The sequence below is a fragment of the Triticum urartu genome, chromosome 3A (assembly GCF_056163025.1).
Source record: "Triticum urartu cultivar PI428250 chromosome 3A, HENAU_Tu73, whole genome shotgun sequence".
Taxonomy (NCBI): domain Eukaryota; kingdom Viridiplantae; phylum Streptophyta; class Magnoliopsida; order Poales; family Poaceae; genus Triticum; species Triticum urartu.
In genome coordinates, this window is record NC_141875.1 from 233,168,166 (window position 1) to 233,184,594 (window position 16,429).

The window sequence follows — 16,429 nt, forward strand, 5'->3', positions numbered from 1 at the left end:
ACCAACGAACTGCATAAAAGAGATTTTCGATGTCGGCGAAACTAAACTCAGGTATTCCAGAACTGCAACGATAAAATTATGACGACAACACCTCAGAGCTCAACTCCCCGGGACACATCCACAAAACCCCTGACAGGAGGCACCAAGACAATGTTCTCGTCACAAAACCATCGGAACGATTCCAAGATACCCGCGTGATCCTAAATTTTTTTTAGTGAAATTTGAGAAGAGAAGAGTCAAAACTCTACGTCAGGATGCCTTACCAGAGCGATGAGGAGACTGGGAAGTAAAAAGAATTCCTAAACTCTCCGATATATAATTCCTAAATGACTCAAAACATTTTTCTAAACACAACTCGGCCACTAAAAACGATCAAACAATGGGGCTCCTAAGGTCGGGGAAGGCTCTGATACCAACTTGTAACGCCCTCGATGCGGCTATATCTCCCACGTGTCGAAGCACGACTTAGAGGCATAACCGCATTCAAAGCAAAGTCACAAGTGAGGTAATCTTCACACTACCCATGCAATACATAAGGGAAAGAGATACATAGTTGGCTTACAATTGCCACTTCACACAATTACATGAATAAAGCATTACATCATCCATATACAATCAAGGTCCGACTACGGAACCAAAATAAAAGAAGAACCCCAAATGCGACACGGTCCCCGATCGACCCCACCTGGGCTCCACTACTGATCAACTAGAACGAAACAACATAAAGGACAAGATCTTCATCGAGCTCCTCCTGAGCTTGGTTGCATCATCTGCACGGACTCATCGGCACCTACAAGCTGGTTTTGGAAGTATCTGTGAGCCACAGGGACTCAGCAATCTCGCACCCTCGCGATCAAGACTATTTAAGCTTATGGGTAAGGTAAAAGTATGAGGTGGAGCTGCAGCAAGCGACTAGCATATATGGTGGCTAACATAAGCAAATGAGAGCGAGAAGAGAAGGCAAAGCACGTTCGAGAAAGTATGATCAAGAAGTGATCCTAAAACAACCTACGTCAAGAATAACTCCAACACCGTGCTCACTTCCCGGACTCCGTCGGAAAGAGACCATCACGGTTACACACGCAGTTGACTCATTTTAAATAAGTTAAGGTTCACGTTATCTACAACCGGACATTAACAAATTCCCATCTGCCCATAACCGCGGGCACGGCTTTCGAAAGTTCAAATCCCTGCAGGGTGTCCCAACTTAGCCCATGACAAGCTCTCACGGTCAATGAAGGAATAGACCTCCTCCCGAGAAGTTCCGATCAGACTCGATATCCCGGTACAACAAGACATTTTGACAGGGTAAAACTAAATCAGCAACACCACCTGAATGTGCCGACAAATCCCGATAGGAGCTGCACATATCTCTTTCTTAGGGCACACCGGATTGTCTAAACTTCCGGTAGGCCAGCCCAGAGTTGCCCCTGGTGGCCACCGGCAGCTGACAAGTTGGACCAACACTCAGAGGAGCACTGGCCCGGGGGGTAAAATAATGATGACCCTTAGGAGTGCGACTCCCAAGGGAAAAGAAAAGGCTAGGTGGCAAATGGTAAAACCAATGTTGGGCATTGCTGGAAGAGCTTTACTTAAGGCGAACTGTCAAGGGGTTCCCATTATAGCCCAACCGCGTAAGGGACGCAAAATCCGGGAACATAACACCGATATGACGGAAACTAGGGCGGCAAGAGTGGAACAAAACACCAGGCATAAGGCCGAGCCTTCCACCCTTTACCAAGTATATAGATGCATTAATTAAATAATATATACTGTGATATCCCAACAAGTAAACATGTTCCAACAAGGAACAACATCTCCATGTTCCAACAAGGAACAAACTTCAATCTTCACCTGCAACTAACAATGCTATAAAAGGGGCTGAGCAAAGCGGTAACATAGCCAATCAACGGTTTGCTAGGACAAGGTGGGTTAGAGGCTTGGTTCAACAATATGGGAGGCATGATAAGCAAGTGGTAGGTATCGCAGCATAGGCATAACAAAAGAGCGAGCAACTAAGCAAGCAAAGATAGAAGTGATTTCGAGGGTATGATCATCTTGCCTGAAATCCCGCAAGGAAGAAGAACGAGTCCACGAAGAAGACAAACGGACGTAGTCGAACGGGTCCTCACAAACACGACGTTACCGGAACCAACCCGAAGAAGAAAACACCGGAAAGAAACACACAACATAGTAAACAAACCACACATGAACATGGTATGATATGTGGGATGCGGGATGCGATGCATATGCATGATTTGGCAATGAATGAATGAAACTGGCCTCAACTTGGAAATCCAAGGGTGCCACTGGAAAGGTGAGATCAAATCGCTCGAAAACGATATAAAGATCACCGGAATCGGAGTTACGGTTTGGAAATGGCAAGCAATTCAAATATGACCACGTTCTGCGATTTGTAGCAAGTAGCCATCTAAATGCAATGAGATGAACAAGATACAGCACCCAAACATGGCAACAAAATACATGGCAGGGATGCATTCAAGATGCTTAACAAAAGTCTAGCACTGAGCTACGGCCAATTCATCCATTAACAGGTTCAAACAAGCATGGCAAAAATGCATATGGTAAACAGATCTCAGACTTAGTGAAATTAACACTTGTCTGGAATTTCAGATCAGATTGCACACTTCGGAGCAACAAAACTATATGCTACAGGACCTGAACATGGCAAAGTAAAGCATGGCATGGAGCTACTCAAAGATCTTAACAAAAGTCCCTTAGTGACCTTGAGCCAAAAGGGATCAGAAAATACAATTGCATGTATGAGAACATGAGAAAAACATAATCAGATCACAGACTTACTGAAAACTGGAGCATGCTGAAACAGATATCAAGTAGGCATGTTTACGAGCTCGATGCACTCACTACAGAGCAAGTCATGGCAATCTAAGAATACACCCATCAAGAATACACAAAATGCAAGCTATACATGGCAAGAACAATAACATAGCATGCACGGATCAACTACAACATCCTCGGCAAAATCGCTAACAAGTAGACAATCTGCCCAGATTCACGAAATAGCAAAAGTAGAGCTCGGTTGACTCAAGCTAGGGTGCTCCATAATTGCAAACGAAGACATGGATGGATAGAGCACTACAAGATTAACAAAACACCCTTACTGATCATCCTCAAAAGAGGCAGGGATCACTAGGAAACAACATGAACATATGGCCATATGAGATAAACAGATCAAGGACTTAGTGAAAATGCTAAGTCCCTGAAATTAGGATTACCAAGTGCCTCACTTTGCACGCTTGTGCTAGTCACCACACACATCACAAAAATACATGGGTTGCACCTCTGGAAAGATGGCAAAACCCTTAACAAAATATATGTAGAGCTCCAGGTCATATGATGCACACAATAATCATGGCAAAAATGACAAATATCTAAATGGAGCGGCAGATCTGACAAATAACTCAAATAGCACTTTTCTAACAGCATTTCGGGCATCAATATGAACTCAAATGAAAATGATGCAATAGAATGAAATGATGTACTCTCTGAGACGAACATTTTGATATGCTATATGCCCAAAACGGAGCTACGGACGCAGAGTTACAATGCGATGAACATGCGCCCATGAATCTGGGAATTTCGGAGACTTAGTAGAAATTATACCCTCCGCGAAAAGTCAACGGGACGGAGGGATCCAGGACGATGAGATCCGGATCGGGCGAGGGTGCGTTTGGTTCGGGGGAGTGGTGGATCTCGTCCACCTTCTTCTCCGGATCCGGTCGACGAGGGACGAACTCCGGCGAGGTCGAAGACGGGGCGGCGCACGCCGGCGCGGCTGCCGAAGCTTGCAGCGGCGAGAAGAGGCGGCAGGGAGGCTCGGTCGCCAAGGCACGGAGGAGGAGGTCCGCGGCATGGCGGCGGAAGCAAGATCCGGCGGCAAACCTCGCTGGCGGGAGGTCTTGCGGCGGGGTACAGGGAGCTCGGGCCCCGGCGACGACGTGCTCACCGTGGTGGCTCGCCGGCGCGGGAAGGATACAAGGCGGCGCGGCGACGTTGCCTGGCGGCGGCGGAGCACGCCGGGCGGCGCGGCCGGGGCAGGCGCCGGCGGCGGCGAGGCGCGGCGGAGGAGGCTCGGTCCGGGCGGCGTGCGGTTGCCGGCGAAGGAGGAGAAGCTCGGGCGGCGGCGTGCGCGAACGGGCGCGGGCGGCGGAGAAGCGCGGGCCGGGCGGGCCGGCCTCGGGCCGGGCGGGCCGCGGCGGCTGGTGGAAGGACGGCGGGACAGGTGGCGGCGTCCGATAGGAGGAGAGCGGCGGTGGCGCGACGTGTCATGCTCCGATTGGTCGGAGTGAGGTGGCGGTGGCGGCGGACATGTCCGGAGTGGGAGGAAGAAATGTCCGGCGGCGCGAGGGAAGAGATCTAGGGTTTGTACTGCGCGAAAATTTCGGAGGAGAGCACATATTTATAGGTAGAGGGAGCTAGGAGAGTCCAAATGAGGTGCGGTTTGCGGCCACGCGATCGTGATCGAACGACCGAGACAATGGAGGAGGTTTAGGTGGGTTTTGGTCCACTTTGGAGGGATGTTGGGCTGCAACACACACGAGGCCTTTTCGGTTCCTCGGTTAACCGTTGGAGCATCAAACGAAATCCAAATGGTACGAAACTTGACACGCGGTCTACCGGTAGTAAACCAAGGCCGCTTGGCAAGTCTTGGTCCAATCCGGAAATGTTTAACCCCCACACACGAGAAGAAGGTAGAAATGACCACCGGAGGAGAACGGCGCGCCGGATGCAAAACGAACAACGGGAAAAATGCTCGTATGCATGAGATGAACACGTATGCAAATGAAATGCACATGATGACATGATATGCAATGCATGACACGCAAGCAATGACAAGGCAACAACGGCGAATAACTGGACGACACCTGGCACATCGGTCTCGGGGCGTTACACCCCCCCTTGGCTCCTTTATATACGGGGGCAGGGGGCACCCCTAGACACACAAGTTGATCTCTAAGATCATTCTCTTAGCCGTGTGCGGTGCCCCCTTTCACCATAGTCCTCGATAATATTGTAGTGGTGCTTAGGCGAAGCCCTGCGACAGTACAACATCAAGATCGTCACCACACCGTCGTGGTGACGGAACTCTTCCCCAATACTTTGCTAGATCGGAGTCCGGGGATCGTCATCGAGCTGAACGTGTGCTAGAACTCGGAGGTGCCGTAGTTTCGGTGCTTGATCGGTCGGGCCGTGAAGACGTACGACTACATCAACCGCGTTGTCATAACGCTTCCGCTATCGGTCTATGAGGGTACGTAGATCACACTCTCCCCTCTCGTTGCTATGCATCACCATGATCTTGCGTGTGCGTAGGAATTTTTTTGTAATTACTACGTTCCCCAACAATGCTACCTAAGCTCATATTTCGGGTGCACCTTTCAACCAATGTTTAATTGGGTATGTTTTCCTCGAGCATGTCTCATTATATCATTTGATCTGACAAATGTTACCTCCTTGTTCAGATAACTGTGGAAATCCATCTTTTGTTAATCTCAATGAAATGTCGCTGAGTCCATCAGCCACCTCCTCATCCTCTCGGTTTAATGATGAACTCTTGTTTCGGAACTCGCTTCCATAGTTCATTTCCCGAGAATCTTACAATGTCATCCTGTCAATTTGTGTCGCACATTTTCTTCTCAGGCAACCTGAGTCTGAGGTATTCTGACCCCAATCAGATCTAAAACCCGGTCAAATATGATGGTTGGAACATTTTCCAAAAGCCATAACATTGGTCTTTGTATAGCCTAGTAAGGTGATGTCATGCCTAGCACCCCTGGCCGGAGAACCTATTGTTATAATTTTTCCTTTTGGCAAGGTTAAACCCTTCTTCCATGATGAAATTTAAGACTTATTCTATAAGTTGTTCCTGAGAATCCTTTGAGTATCCAAAGTCCGACCTTGCTTGAAGACCATGTCAATGCTATCTCGAACCATGTCTATGGTACTCCGATTTTCAACAAGAACATTTGAAGCCCAATGCTAAACGTATCTTGCTCAATTATCCAAACACTGTTGTATGGGTAATGTGATGAAAATTCTCTCCCCTTTCCTAAAGGGTTTTCTACGTTATATCCTGTCATGGATATCTTGCTCTGCTTGTCCTTGGGAAGGATATACCCCTGAATTATGTGTTTAAACACATTTTTCTTTCCATTGTTCTGTTTAATCTGATAATCATATTTTTCCTTTCCATTGTTTGGCTTAACCTTTCTTGTGATCTATATGATATAAGCAGTAATATTCTCCTGCTTATGCAAATACATCGGTGTACAATTCTGTCAGCAAGACCCTATTACTATTGTTGATGACATTCCGGTAGCCACCGATGGATGAGAACTTTGCCTCGTTCAGCGAGCAGGAAAATGGTTCTCTTCGTCCCTCGCCCTTGGTACCGACGTTGTTGCCGACATAACTGACATGCTATCCTCTGGCATGCCTTGATATCATGACCATGCAAGATGTCACCGCTCCACCTACTTTTAACCCACATGGTGGGCCCATAACCCACAATTCCACAGGATCGAAACCTAACTCTGTTGTACACCCCCTGTTTCCAAATTTATTCCTCACGCATGGCTTCGTAGGTAATTCACGAACCACCTTCCTATAGATCTATTCTGGTATCAGATGCAATACTTATTCTCGTTGCTCAAAACCGCTTTCACACCTTGTTTCACGCATCGAACGATTGCCTATCCGCTTGAAACTTCTTATTACACCTTTTTACCCTCTCTCGGTGTCTTTCTTGAATTTCAACTCGAGAGATACCTTGAGCCTCATTCGCTGAGATAATTATCGATTGTCAATCCTCACCGACATATGTCCTTATGATTTCCCCCTTATTCTTTCGTAAGTACGATGAGGACCCCGAAGAAATTGGCATAATGACCTGAAGCAGAGAAATGAAGACATCAACATAGTGGATCAACCTCTTCAAGAAGAGCAACGAAGACCGAGAAGAAGCATTAGAATTTCATAACCAGGACTTCCCCCTTACTCCACCTCTTAAATCTCGGGACGAGATTTCTTGTTGTGGAGGAGAGTTGTAACACCCCGAGAATCATGCTACAGTAATCTTTCCCTAATGGTGGCCATGTCATCATGGTTAACTATGCAAATTTCCACTTGTCCAAAATCAAAATCAAATTTAAATTGCAAGTGAAATTATTATTTTTCCGAACAGTAAAACTAAAATGTTCTAATTATTACATAAATTACATTGATCATTTTAATTTTGAAACCAACTTAAATTGAGTCACAAATAAATTCCTAGGAATTTAATAAGTGGCCCAAAGGCATTTAAATTGGCCCTTTTCAAAATAAACAAAAATCTCAACCTTTGCAAATGCCCCAAAAACTTTTGTGCAGCCCTAGAATATTGCATAGCATTTTTGTGCAAAGTTTGATCTCCAACAAAATTCAATTGTTATCTAACTAAATAGGAAACAGTGGCATTTTTATTAAAAAAAGAGAAGAAAATGGAAAGATTACCTGTTGGACTGGGGCCTTAAGTCAACAGTGCAGGCCCAGCCCAATTTCTTCCGGTTGTCTTCAACCTCCTGTTCACAGGAGGTTCCGTGGCCGCCGTTCCCTCGTCCACGCGTCGGATCACCACGTGCAGGTCATCCCGTGGCCTCCCCATCGTCTCCCCGCGCGTATATGGTCGCCGTCAACCCCCTGGCCAACCCTAACCCTCATATCCCCTTCCCCATCTCGATTTCTTCCTCCCCCACACAAACCTGACCCATCGCCACCATGGCCTTCATCGTGCACGCGCCCACTGAGCTTCCCCCGCCCGCCACCCCCCCCCCCCCCCCCCCTCGCCCTCGGACTGTGCCCGGCCGCTCCGTCATCATCCACTACATCGTCCTAGAAGAGCACATCGAGCAGGAGAGCCCCACGTCGCTGGATCGAGTCGATCCCCTCCTCTGCTGTTGCCGGCGCCCGTCGCCAAATCCGGCCGCCTCTACCACTCCTAGCCTTCCAACGAGCGACCGTGCGCTCCTACGTAAGCCCCCCAACATTTCTCCTCTTCTACCATCGTCGATTTCGTCCTCTAGCCGCCTTCTTCGTCTAGCCCGTGGCTGCGCCACCGTGGAAGTCGATGCCGTTGACTGCTCCGGCCATCCCTGCTTGTGCTACGTGCACCGGAAGACGCACCTCGTCGTGCTCGTCCGATAGGAGGCCGCGGCCGCCCATTTGGTCACCAGGACCGCCAGCCCCGTGCATCGCCGCTGCCGTCGTGTGCTCGCTGTAGCCGCGGACGGAGCTCTGCTCCCGTGCGCCGTGCCTCGCTCTCTAGCCGCGTCCCTGCGCCAGTTCGTGCGTGCCCGCGCGTGGAGATGCCCCCGCTGCTCTCCTGTTGCTACTTCTACTCCATGTCGCTGCTCTGCTACTACGTATTCTGCTGCTCTGCTACAGTAACTGAATGTTACTGTAGCAGTAGCTAGCTTTGCCGCTGCTACATTGGTTAGCCATCTAGACAGCCCCAAAACAGCGTCTAAACAACTGATAACATGAATAAAAATAATATGCGTAGAAAATATACTTGACAAACTCCATTTTACTCCACTGGACCAAATCCATTTGTTCAACGGATTAAATCCTATAAAAATCACAAAATCCTATGTTCGTATATTTTAGCAGTTTCTGGAATTAACATCAAGTGACACTTTTCAAGCGCAGTTTTGATTAACAAAATAAACTCTAACACTGATGCAATTGTTACCATCTTGTAGATCACATGAAAGTGATCAATTTTGATATAAGGCATTAATCCATAGATTATATCATTTGGAAAACAGCTAAGTAATGTTTAAAAACTAAGCAATCCTCAGACTTAGCCAATTTCAGGAATTCCGAATAACTGTTTAAATCTTCGGAAATTTGTAAAAATTCATCTGTAACTCGGATGAAAATACTTTGTACATGAAAGTTGCTCAGAACGACGAGACGAATCCGGATACGTAACCCGTTCGTCCATCACACATCCCAAGCATAGCGAACACGCAACTTTCCTCCTCCGGTTCATATGTCCGAAAACGCGAAACACCGGGAATACTTTCCCGGATGTTTCCCCCCTTCGCCGGTATCACCTCTTACCGCGTTAGCGCACACCTAACACCGCTCATTGTCCTGTCATGCATCGGCATGCTTATGTTTGCATTATATTTATTATTTCTTCCCCCTCTTCTCTCGTTAGACATCGAGACCGACGCCGCCGCTACCCAGTGCGACTACGGTGTTAACGACCCTTCCTTCTCGGCTGAGCTTCCAGGCAAGCCCCCCTTAATCACCAGATATCGACTATTCCTTCTTTCTACTGCTTGCATTAGAGTAGTGTAGCATGTTACAGTTTTCGGTTAATCATATTCTGATGCATAGCCTGTCTTTGCTACTACTGTTGTTACCTTTACCTGCAATCCTAATACTTAGTATAGGATGCTAGTATTTCATCAGTAGCCCTACATTCTTGTCCGTCTGCTATGCTATACTATCGGGCCGTGATCACTCGGGAGTTGATCACGGGTATATACTAATATACATAATACTTGATGCTTGTGGTGACTAATGTCGGGTTGGCTCGTTGAGTACCCGCGGTTGATTCACGGATTGGGGGTTGAAAGGACATACTTTCCCGACGACCCTCTGTGTGGATCTTTGTGGCGGAGCGACAGGGCAGGTTGAGACCACCTAGGTGAGAGGTGGGCCTGGCCCTGGTCGGCGTCTATGATTACTTCAAAATAACACGCTTAACAAGATCTTGGTATTTGATATGAGTCTGGCCACTGTCCTATACGCACTAACCAACTACGCAGGAACAGTTATGGGCACTCGACGTCGTGGTATCAGCCGAAGCCTTCTTGACGTCAGCGCGCGCCGGATTGGACTGGAATGCCTGCTCTTGTATTAGGGAGGCTAGGTCTGCTTACCGGCCGCGTTCGCAACGTGCAGGTGTGCAACGAGCGAAGGGCCCAGACCCCTGCGCCATAGGATTTAGACCGGCGTGCTGACCTCTCTGTTGTGCCTAGGTAGGGCTGCGACGTGTTGCTCTTCCGAGGCCGGGCATGACCCAGGAAAGTGTGTCCGGCCAAAGGGGATCGGGCATGTTGGGAAATGTGGTGCACCCCTGCAGGGAAGTTTATCTATTCGAATAGTTGTGTCCCTCGGTAAAAGGACGACCTAGAGTTGTACCTTGACCTTATGACAACGAGAACTAGATACTTAATAAAACACACCCTTCCAAGTGCCAGATACAACCAGTGATCGCTCTCTCACAGGGCGATGAGGGGAGGATCATCGGGTAGGGTTATGCTATGCGATGTTACTTGGTGAACTTACCATCTACTCTCTTCTACATGCTGCAAGATGGAGGCGACCAGAAGCGTAGTCTTCGATAGGACTAGCTATCCTCCTCTTATTCCGGCATTCTGCAGTTCAGTCCACATATACTACCCCTTTCATTGGTATCAATGCATATGTAGTGTAGCTCCTTGCTTGCGAGTACTTTGGATGAGTACTCACGGTTGCTTTGCTCCCCCTTTTCCCCCTTTCTATATCCGATTGTTGCTACCTGACGTTGGAGTCCAGGAGCCAGACGCCACTGTCGATGACGACTGCTACTACTCGGGAGGTGCCTACTACTACGTGCAGGCCGCTAGCGATGACCAGGAGTAATTTAGGAGGATCACAGGCAGGAGGTCTGCGCCTCTTTTGATCTGTATCCCAGTTTGTGCTAGCCTTCTTAAGGCAGACTTGTTTAACTTATGTTTGTACTCAGATATTGTTGCTTCCGCTGACTCTTGTGTATTCGAGCTTATGTATTCGAGCCCTCGAGGCCCCTGGCTTGTAATATAAAGCTTGTATTATTTTAATTTGTGTCTAGAGTTGTGTTGTGATATCTTCTCGTGAGTCCTTGATCTTGATCGTACACATTTGCGTGTATGATTAGTGTGCGGTCAAATAGGGGGCGTCACACCTATGATGTTTGAGTAGATCCGTTTTGTCCTATGGGTTAATTGATGATCGCGATTGGTTTGAGTTGCATGTTTTATTATTGGTGGTGTCCTATGGTGCTCTCCGTGTCGCGCAAGCGTGAGGGATCCCCGTTGTAGGGTTTGCAATATGTTCATGATTTGCTTATGGTGGGTGGCGTGAGTGATAGAAACACAGACCCGAGTAAGTAGGTTGTTTGCATATGGGTATATAGAGGACTTGATGCCTTCTAATGCTATGATTGGGTTTTACCTTAATGATCTTTGGTAGTTGCGGATGCTTGCTAGAGTTCCAATCATAAATCCATATGAACCAAGAAGAGAAAGTATGTTAGTTTATGCCTCTCCCTCAAATAAAATTGCAATAATGATTACCGGTCTAGTTATCGATTGCCTAGGACAAATAACTTTCTCGTGACAAAAAGCTCTCTACTAAAACTAACTTAGTTGTGTCTTTACCTAAACAGCCCCTGGCTATTATTTACACGCTCTTTACTATCTTGCAAACCTATCCAACCTCACCTACAAAGTACTTCTAGTTTCATACTTGTTCTAGGTAAAGCGAACATTAAGCGTGCGTAGAGTTGTATTGGTGGTCGATAGAACATGAGGGAATATTTATTCTACCTTTAGCTCCTCGTTGGGTTCGACACTCTTACTTATCGAAAGAGGCTACAATTGATCCCTTATACTTGTAGGTTATCACTCTCCGCCACACGGAGTGACAAATCTCAGTTTTGATCCATGCAACCCAATAGACACCTTCGGAGATACCTGTAGCACACAAGGCATTGCTCCGATATTCGGGAGTGGCATGATCTCATGGTGTAAGGAACTGATACTTGACATGAAGAAAGTTGTGGCAAATAACTAAACGATCTGATGCTAAGCTTACAGATGGGCATGTCCATCACATCATTCTTCTAATGACGTGATCCCATTATGAAATGACAACTCGCGTCTATGGTTGGGAAACCTTAACCATCTTTAATCAACGAGCTAGTCTAGTAGATGCATACTAGAGACACGGTGTTGTTTATGTATCCGCACATGTATTTAAGTTTTCGGTCAATACAACTCTAGCATGAATAATAAACATTTGTCATGAACGAAAAATATGATAATAACCATTTTATTATTGCCTCTAGGGCATATTTTCAACAGCTAAAAAGCCAAAAAAGCTTCTGTTTAGGGGCTTTGGCTTTTAACCCGAAGTGAAAAAGCTGCAAAAGTTGAAGCATAAGCCCAAAAAACATGACTTAGATGGTTGATGGTTGATGAAACATATAGTTGGGCACCGCGTTTGATTAATAAGCCCAATGAAATAGTCACTTACTCTCCATGAAGAATAAAAGCAAGAGAAAGATCACACTTTGTAAATGATGCTTTTCTAGGCAATTCACAACAAAATATATGCCATTCCATTTTTATGATGGAGATAATCTTGGCATTGATAAAAAATCTACGGAAGTAAAGATTTTGACAGGATGGAAGTAAAGTCTTATGGAAGTTATCTATAGAAGAAAAGATTTTGAAAAGACGGTTCATGGTGCCGAGAATGAGGTAGAAGGAAAAGAGGGGTTGTTTCGGTTTGAAAGTTATTGTCTTGTCTTCTTACAAGAAGAGATGTTTGTTAAAGAGACGCTATGATTGTCAAGAATGAATCAATTTGTCGTTATATGCATGGAAACCACATGTGTCATGTTCGACATATATTTCTAAATAACAACAATTGTTTTTAGTTGTGTTTTTATTCCATGGCAACCACGGGCATTCAACTAGTAAAAACAAAGGTGAACAAAATTAGTGGATGAATTTAAAAGGAGACGAGATGCGGCGGCCCCAATGAGCGCTCGTGCGCCAATTATGAATCTCGGTGAAATAGTTTTTTCTTAGTATGGAAAATAGTTATGTTTTGAACCAAACATATTGAAGATTACAACAGATTTGGATTGACTCAGCCTACATCAGGTGATTGATGACAGAGATGAAACATGCTTAATCCCAAGCTATAGGGACTACAACTACTCCCTCTATAAATTAATATAGGATCGTTTAGATCCCTATTTAAACGATCTTATATATTAGTTTAAGAAGGGAGTATTTGTTATTATCAACCAAAGATGCATACACTAGCAAATTAAATTAAAATCATGATGTTTAGCTACGTGGTGATGATATATATGCTTAATTATGCATGATTGTGGGGGTAACTAAACATGCGGTTAATTACATGCACTTATCGTACATGCAGCACGGCATAATAACTCTTAATGCGGGTTTCGTGGATCATGGCGGCCGTTGGCCCCGGACCCCGGGTAGTCCTCTGTCTGCAGGTCCACCCTCCTGGCCAACATCTCCTCGTCGTCGCTCAGCAGCAGATGCATCTCTCCTCCGACCGCCACCTCCTCCGCCGTCGTCGGCATCGCCTGCCCACCATCGTCGGACACGGCGGCGGCTGCCGCTCCCTCCCTCGGCAGGAACATCTTGCGGTTGCCGCCGGCCCCGGCCACCGCCGCTGCAAGGACGAGAAAAGACAAGGCAAATATGAGGAGGATGGCCTCCGGCGAGAGGTCCGGCGAGCCAAAAAGCTCGGTCAATCCGTACAAACCGTGTGCGAGGAAGAAGCAGGAGAGGAAGGCCAGCAACACCAGGAGGAGAGGAACCGAGCAGTTCGCCCTCCCCATCTTCACCAGACGCGGGTCGACCGATTAATGGACCGAGAAGCTTATCACTTGTCAGCAAGCAGCTGAGCGGTTTTTGGCAAGCACTGGTATTGCAGGTGTGTGGCCTTGGCCTCAGTTTGTGACAGACGGGTCTCCGTTACCATTATATAGTGTGAAGTGACGAGGGTCACATCGGCCGAGGTCAAACGAGCACACTAGCTAGGCATGTGGCTTTCTTTGCACTGAGCGCCAGAATGGGCGGGACGAGCTAGGGCCACGCACGTACGTCCACATACACGCTATGTGTGTGTGCGTGCGTGCACTGGCATCCACTAACGTCGCACTGTTGTGTTGCGCCGTGATCTCGATCAGTCTATCGGTCTTGCGGGAGTGAGTGCGCAAATATCGTCCAGAATTACACGATTTTCTTAGCGATTGTGGCTGATTTACACGTTTCATCGAGCTGAAATCTAGTTTTGTGGCGTGTGAGATTCGGCACACAGATCCGATAGGCGTGTGAGATTCGGCAGCCTGGTCTAGTCTTGAATTACCTGTCAATAGAGCTTTTGCAAAAATAGCAAGCATGTTCGTTAATATTGGCAAAGGTACCGGCAAGGTCAAAATATGTGTGCTCTAACGCGCGCACAAACGAGTTCATTTCAGTATGAGCTTCATGTTCTCAGTGCAGCCTCGGCTGGTCATTGCCCTTCGCCGGCTCAGCTGTTGCATCACTTCGCACAATGCCCGGGCGTGCCGTGATTGCTGAGTCCGCTGTCAAGGTTCATGTTTGTGTCCTTGTCTCGGTTTCATGAGATTCTTCAATGGCGACGACAGAGCGGCTCGCAGTGATGGCATCATTGCTGAGTCCTCCAAGTTATTTAAGATCATATGTGGCGGCCGATGGAGGGTTTGTCGACTTGCTAGTGCATCATCGTGTGCATGTTGTTCCATCTTGTTTGTTTTTGGGTGTGTCGTGTATGTTTTTCTTGTATCCTCTTCTCTTTAGTCCTCGTGTGCTTTTGTAATAGGGTGCAAAGCTTTATAATAAAAAATGAATACAGTCCAGGTGGGGACGGTCCCGACCTACACTTCAGTGTGAGTTTTGAGAGATTGTCCGCATATTCGTTCTCTATCTTTCTCAATTTGAAGTGTGTTAGAAATTTTGAGCGTGTACTTTTCACATTCTGTGTTGCACGTGAATTTTACATTAATTCGTACAACAATAGGAGTGGTAGTGGCGGCATGGCATGTCAGCCGTGTTGGAAAATTAGGCAAGTTCATGATTAATTTCAGTAAATAATTCATGACTAGAACAGAAAATAGTATGCAACAATCTAGTATACTAGATGAACAGGAAAACATGCACACTAGCATCGCACACGAAACAACAACTACGGATAGAAATATGAACAAATCACGATGGACTACTGTTCGTTAGCTGCCGTGGGAGAGACATTGTTGATGAAGATATTGGCGACGATCTGTTGCTGGCGGCGATGAAGACGACAATGAGTAGCACCACCCGACTCGGACGAAAGATGACCCGTGACGACTGACGATGAACTTGAGCAGTTGCGGAGAGCGCTTCCCAAAAACCTATTTCGTCCTCTCTCAACGCTAAGAGCATCTCCACTAGGGCCCCCAGGACGCCCCCAAGCACCTTTTTTTTAGCACTGGCCACTAAAAAACGTCCTAGCCAGGCCCCCAAGACGTCGTTTTGGGCCGGATTTTACGAAAATTAGCGCCGGCACGCCCATCCCACACCCAGCCCGCTAGGGGCAGCTGGGGACGCCGACATTTGCTTTTTGCAGCCGCTGCCCCACTTGCCAGCCCCTCTCTCTCTCCCCTCTCCTCTCCTTTCTCTCTGTTCTTTCTCCTCTCTTCTCTCTTTTTCCTTCCACCACCTACCGCCCACAACTCGCGCGGCCGGCCACCGTCGTGGCCTCTTCCTCGCCGCCGCATGCCAGGGGGCGCGCCTCCGCGGCCTCCTCTCGCCCCCCCTCGCGGTCCACCGCGGCCATTGCGCAACCCAGCTCGAGCCCGTCGGCGCTGCACAGGAAGCAGCAGGCGCCCGCATCACCTGCGGCAGGGGCGGCCTTCGTCGCCTGCGATGCCCGGGTGCCCCCGGGGAACCGCTGCAGCTCGTCGTCTGCGAGCACCACCCTCGCCGTCGTGGCCTCGCCAACCGCGGAGTCCCCCGTCACCGCTGCCGCTTCGCACGAGTTGCAAGCGCACGGTGGTTGCGTGGGGAGGAGTGGCTGCAACGCTACGAGGAGGGAGGAGAGAGCGATCGCCAGGAGGAGGAGGAGGAGGAGGAGGAGCGCGAGGCGTTGGTCGTGGCGGCGGAGAAGACGACCAAGAAGTGGGGGAGGAAGCACGCGAGCGATGAGGTGTGGCTGGGGGCTCAACTACTGGGAAAAATCACCCCCCCCAAGTGCTAAATTAGCGCCGACAGATCTTGATCCGGCGCAAAAAACGTTCCGGGGGGGGGGGGCACAACCGCTGGTGATGCTCTAATTTTCGCAGAAGTCGCTGCAAAAACGACGTCTTGGGGGTCTGGCTGGAACATTTTTTACCCGCCGGTGCTAAAAAAAGGTGCTTGGGGACACCCTGGGGGCTCTAGTGGGGATGCTCTTAGGGTAGTGGTATCTAAGTGGGACTCATTATGTAACACCGAGTGTTGTGAGTCTCAAATCTTCTGAATGATGGCGAGGGCGTTGGTTGACC

At 47.9% G+C, this 16,429-nt stretch overlaps 1 protein-coding gene and 1 long non-coding RNA gene across 2 annotated transcripts; one reads left to right on the top strand and one right to left on the bottom strand.

Moving 5' to 3' along the window:
* The first annotated feature begins 7,533 nt into the window (after positions 1-7,533).
* Positions 7,534-10,942, top strand: LOC147979313 (uncharacterized). Its single transcript, XR_015618626.1, has 3 exons — positions 7,534-8,050; positions 9,245-9,319; positions 10,633-10,942. It is a non-coding gene; the product is annotated as an uncharacterized LOC147979313 (long non-coding RNA).
* Positions 10,943-13,015: 2,073 nt separating this feature from the next.
* LOC125543673 (uncharacterized) lies at positions 13,016-13,853 on the bottom strand. Its single transcript, XM_048707100.2, has 2 exons — positions 13,648-13,853; positions 13,016-13,554 (listed from the first exon to the last, which is right to left on the bottom strand). Exons 1-2 carry the CDS (start codon positions 13,721-13,723, stop codon positions 13,307-13,309), a joined length of 324 nt encoding a protein of 107 aa, XP_048563057.1. The 5' UTR covers positions 13,724-13,853; the 3' UTR covers positions 13,016-13,306.
* Positions 13,854-16,429: the final 2,576 nt, after the last annotated feature.

Excerpts from the sequence above, each read along its gene's own strand:
- LOC125543673 (XM_048707100.2), bottom strand. The coding sequence starts at position 13,723 with ATGGGGAGGGCGAACTGCTCGGTTCCTCTCCTCCTGGTGTTGCTGGCC. Across the intron at positions 13,555-13,647 it reads CTGCTTCTTCCTCGCACACG|CGGCGGTGGCCGGGGCCGGC; the intron begins GTTTGTACGGAT and ends TCGTCCTTGCAG.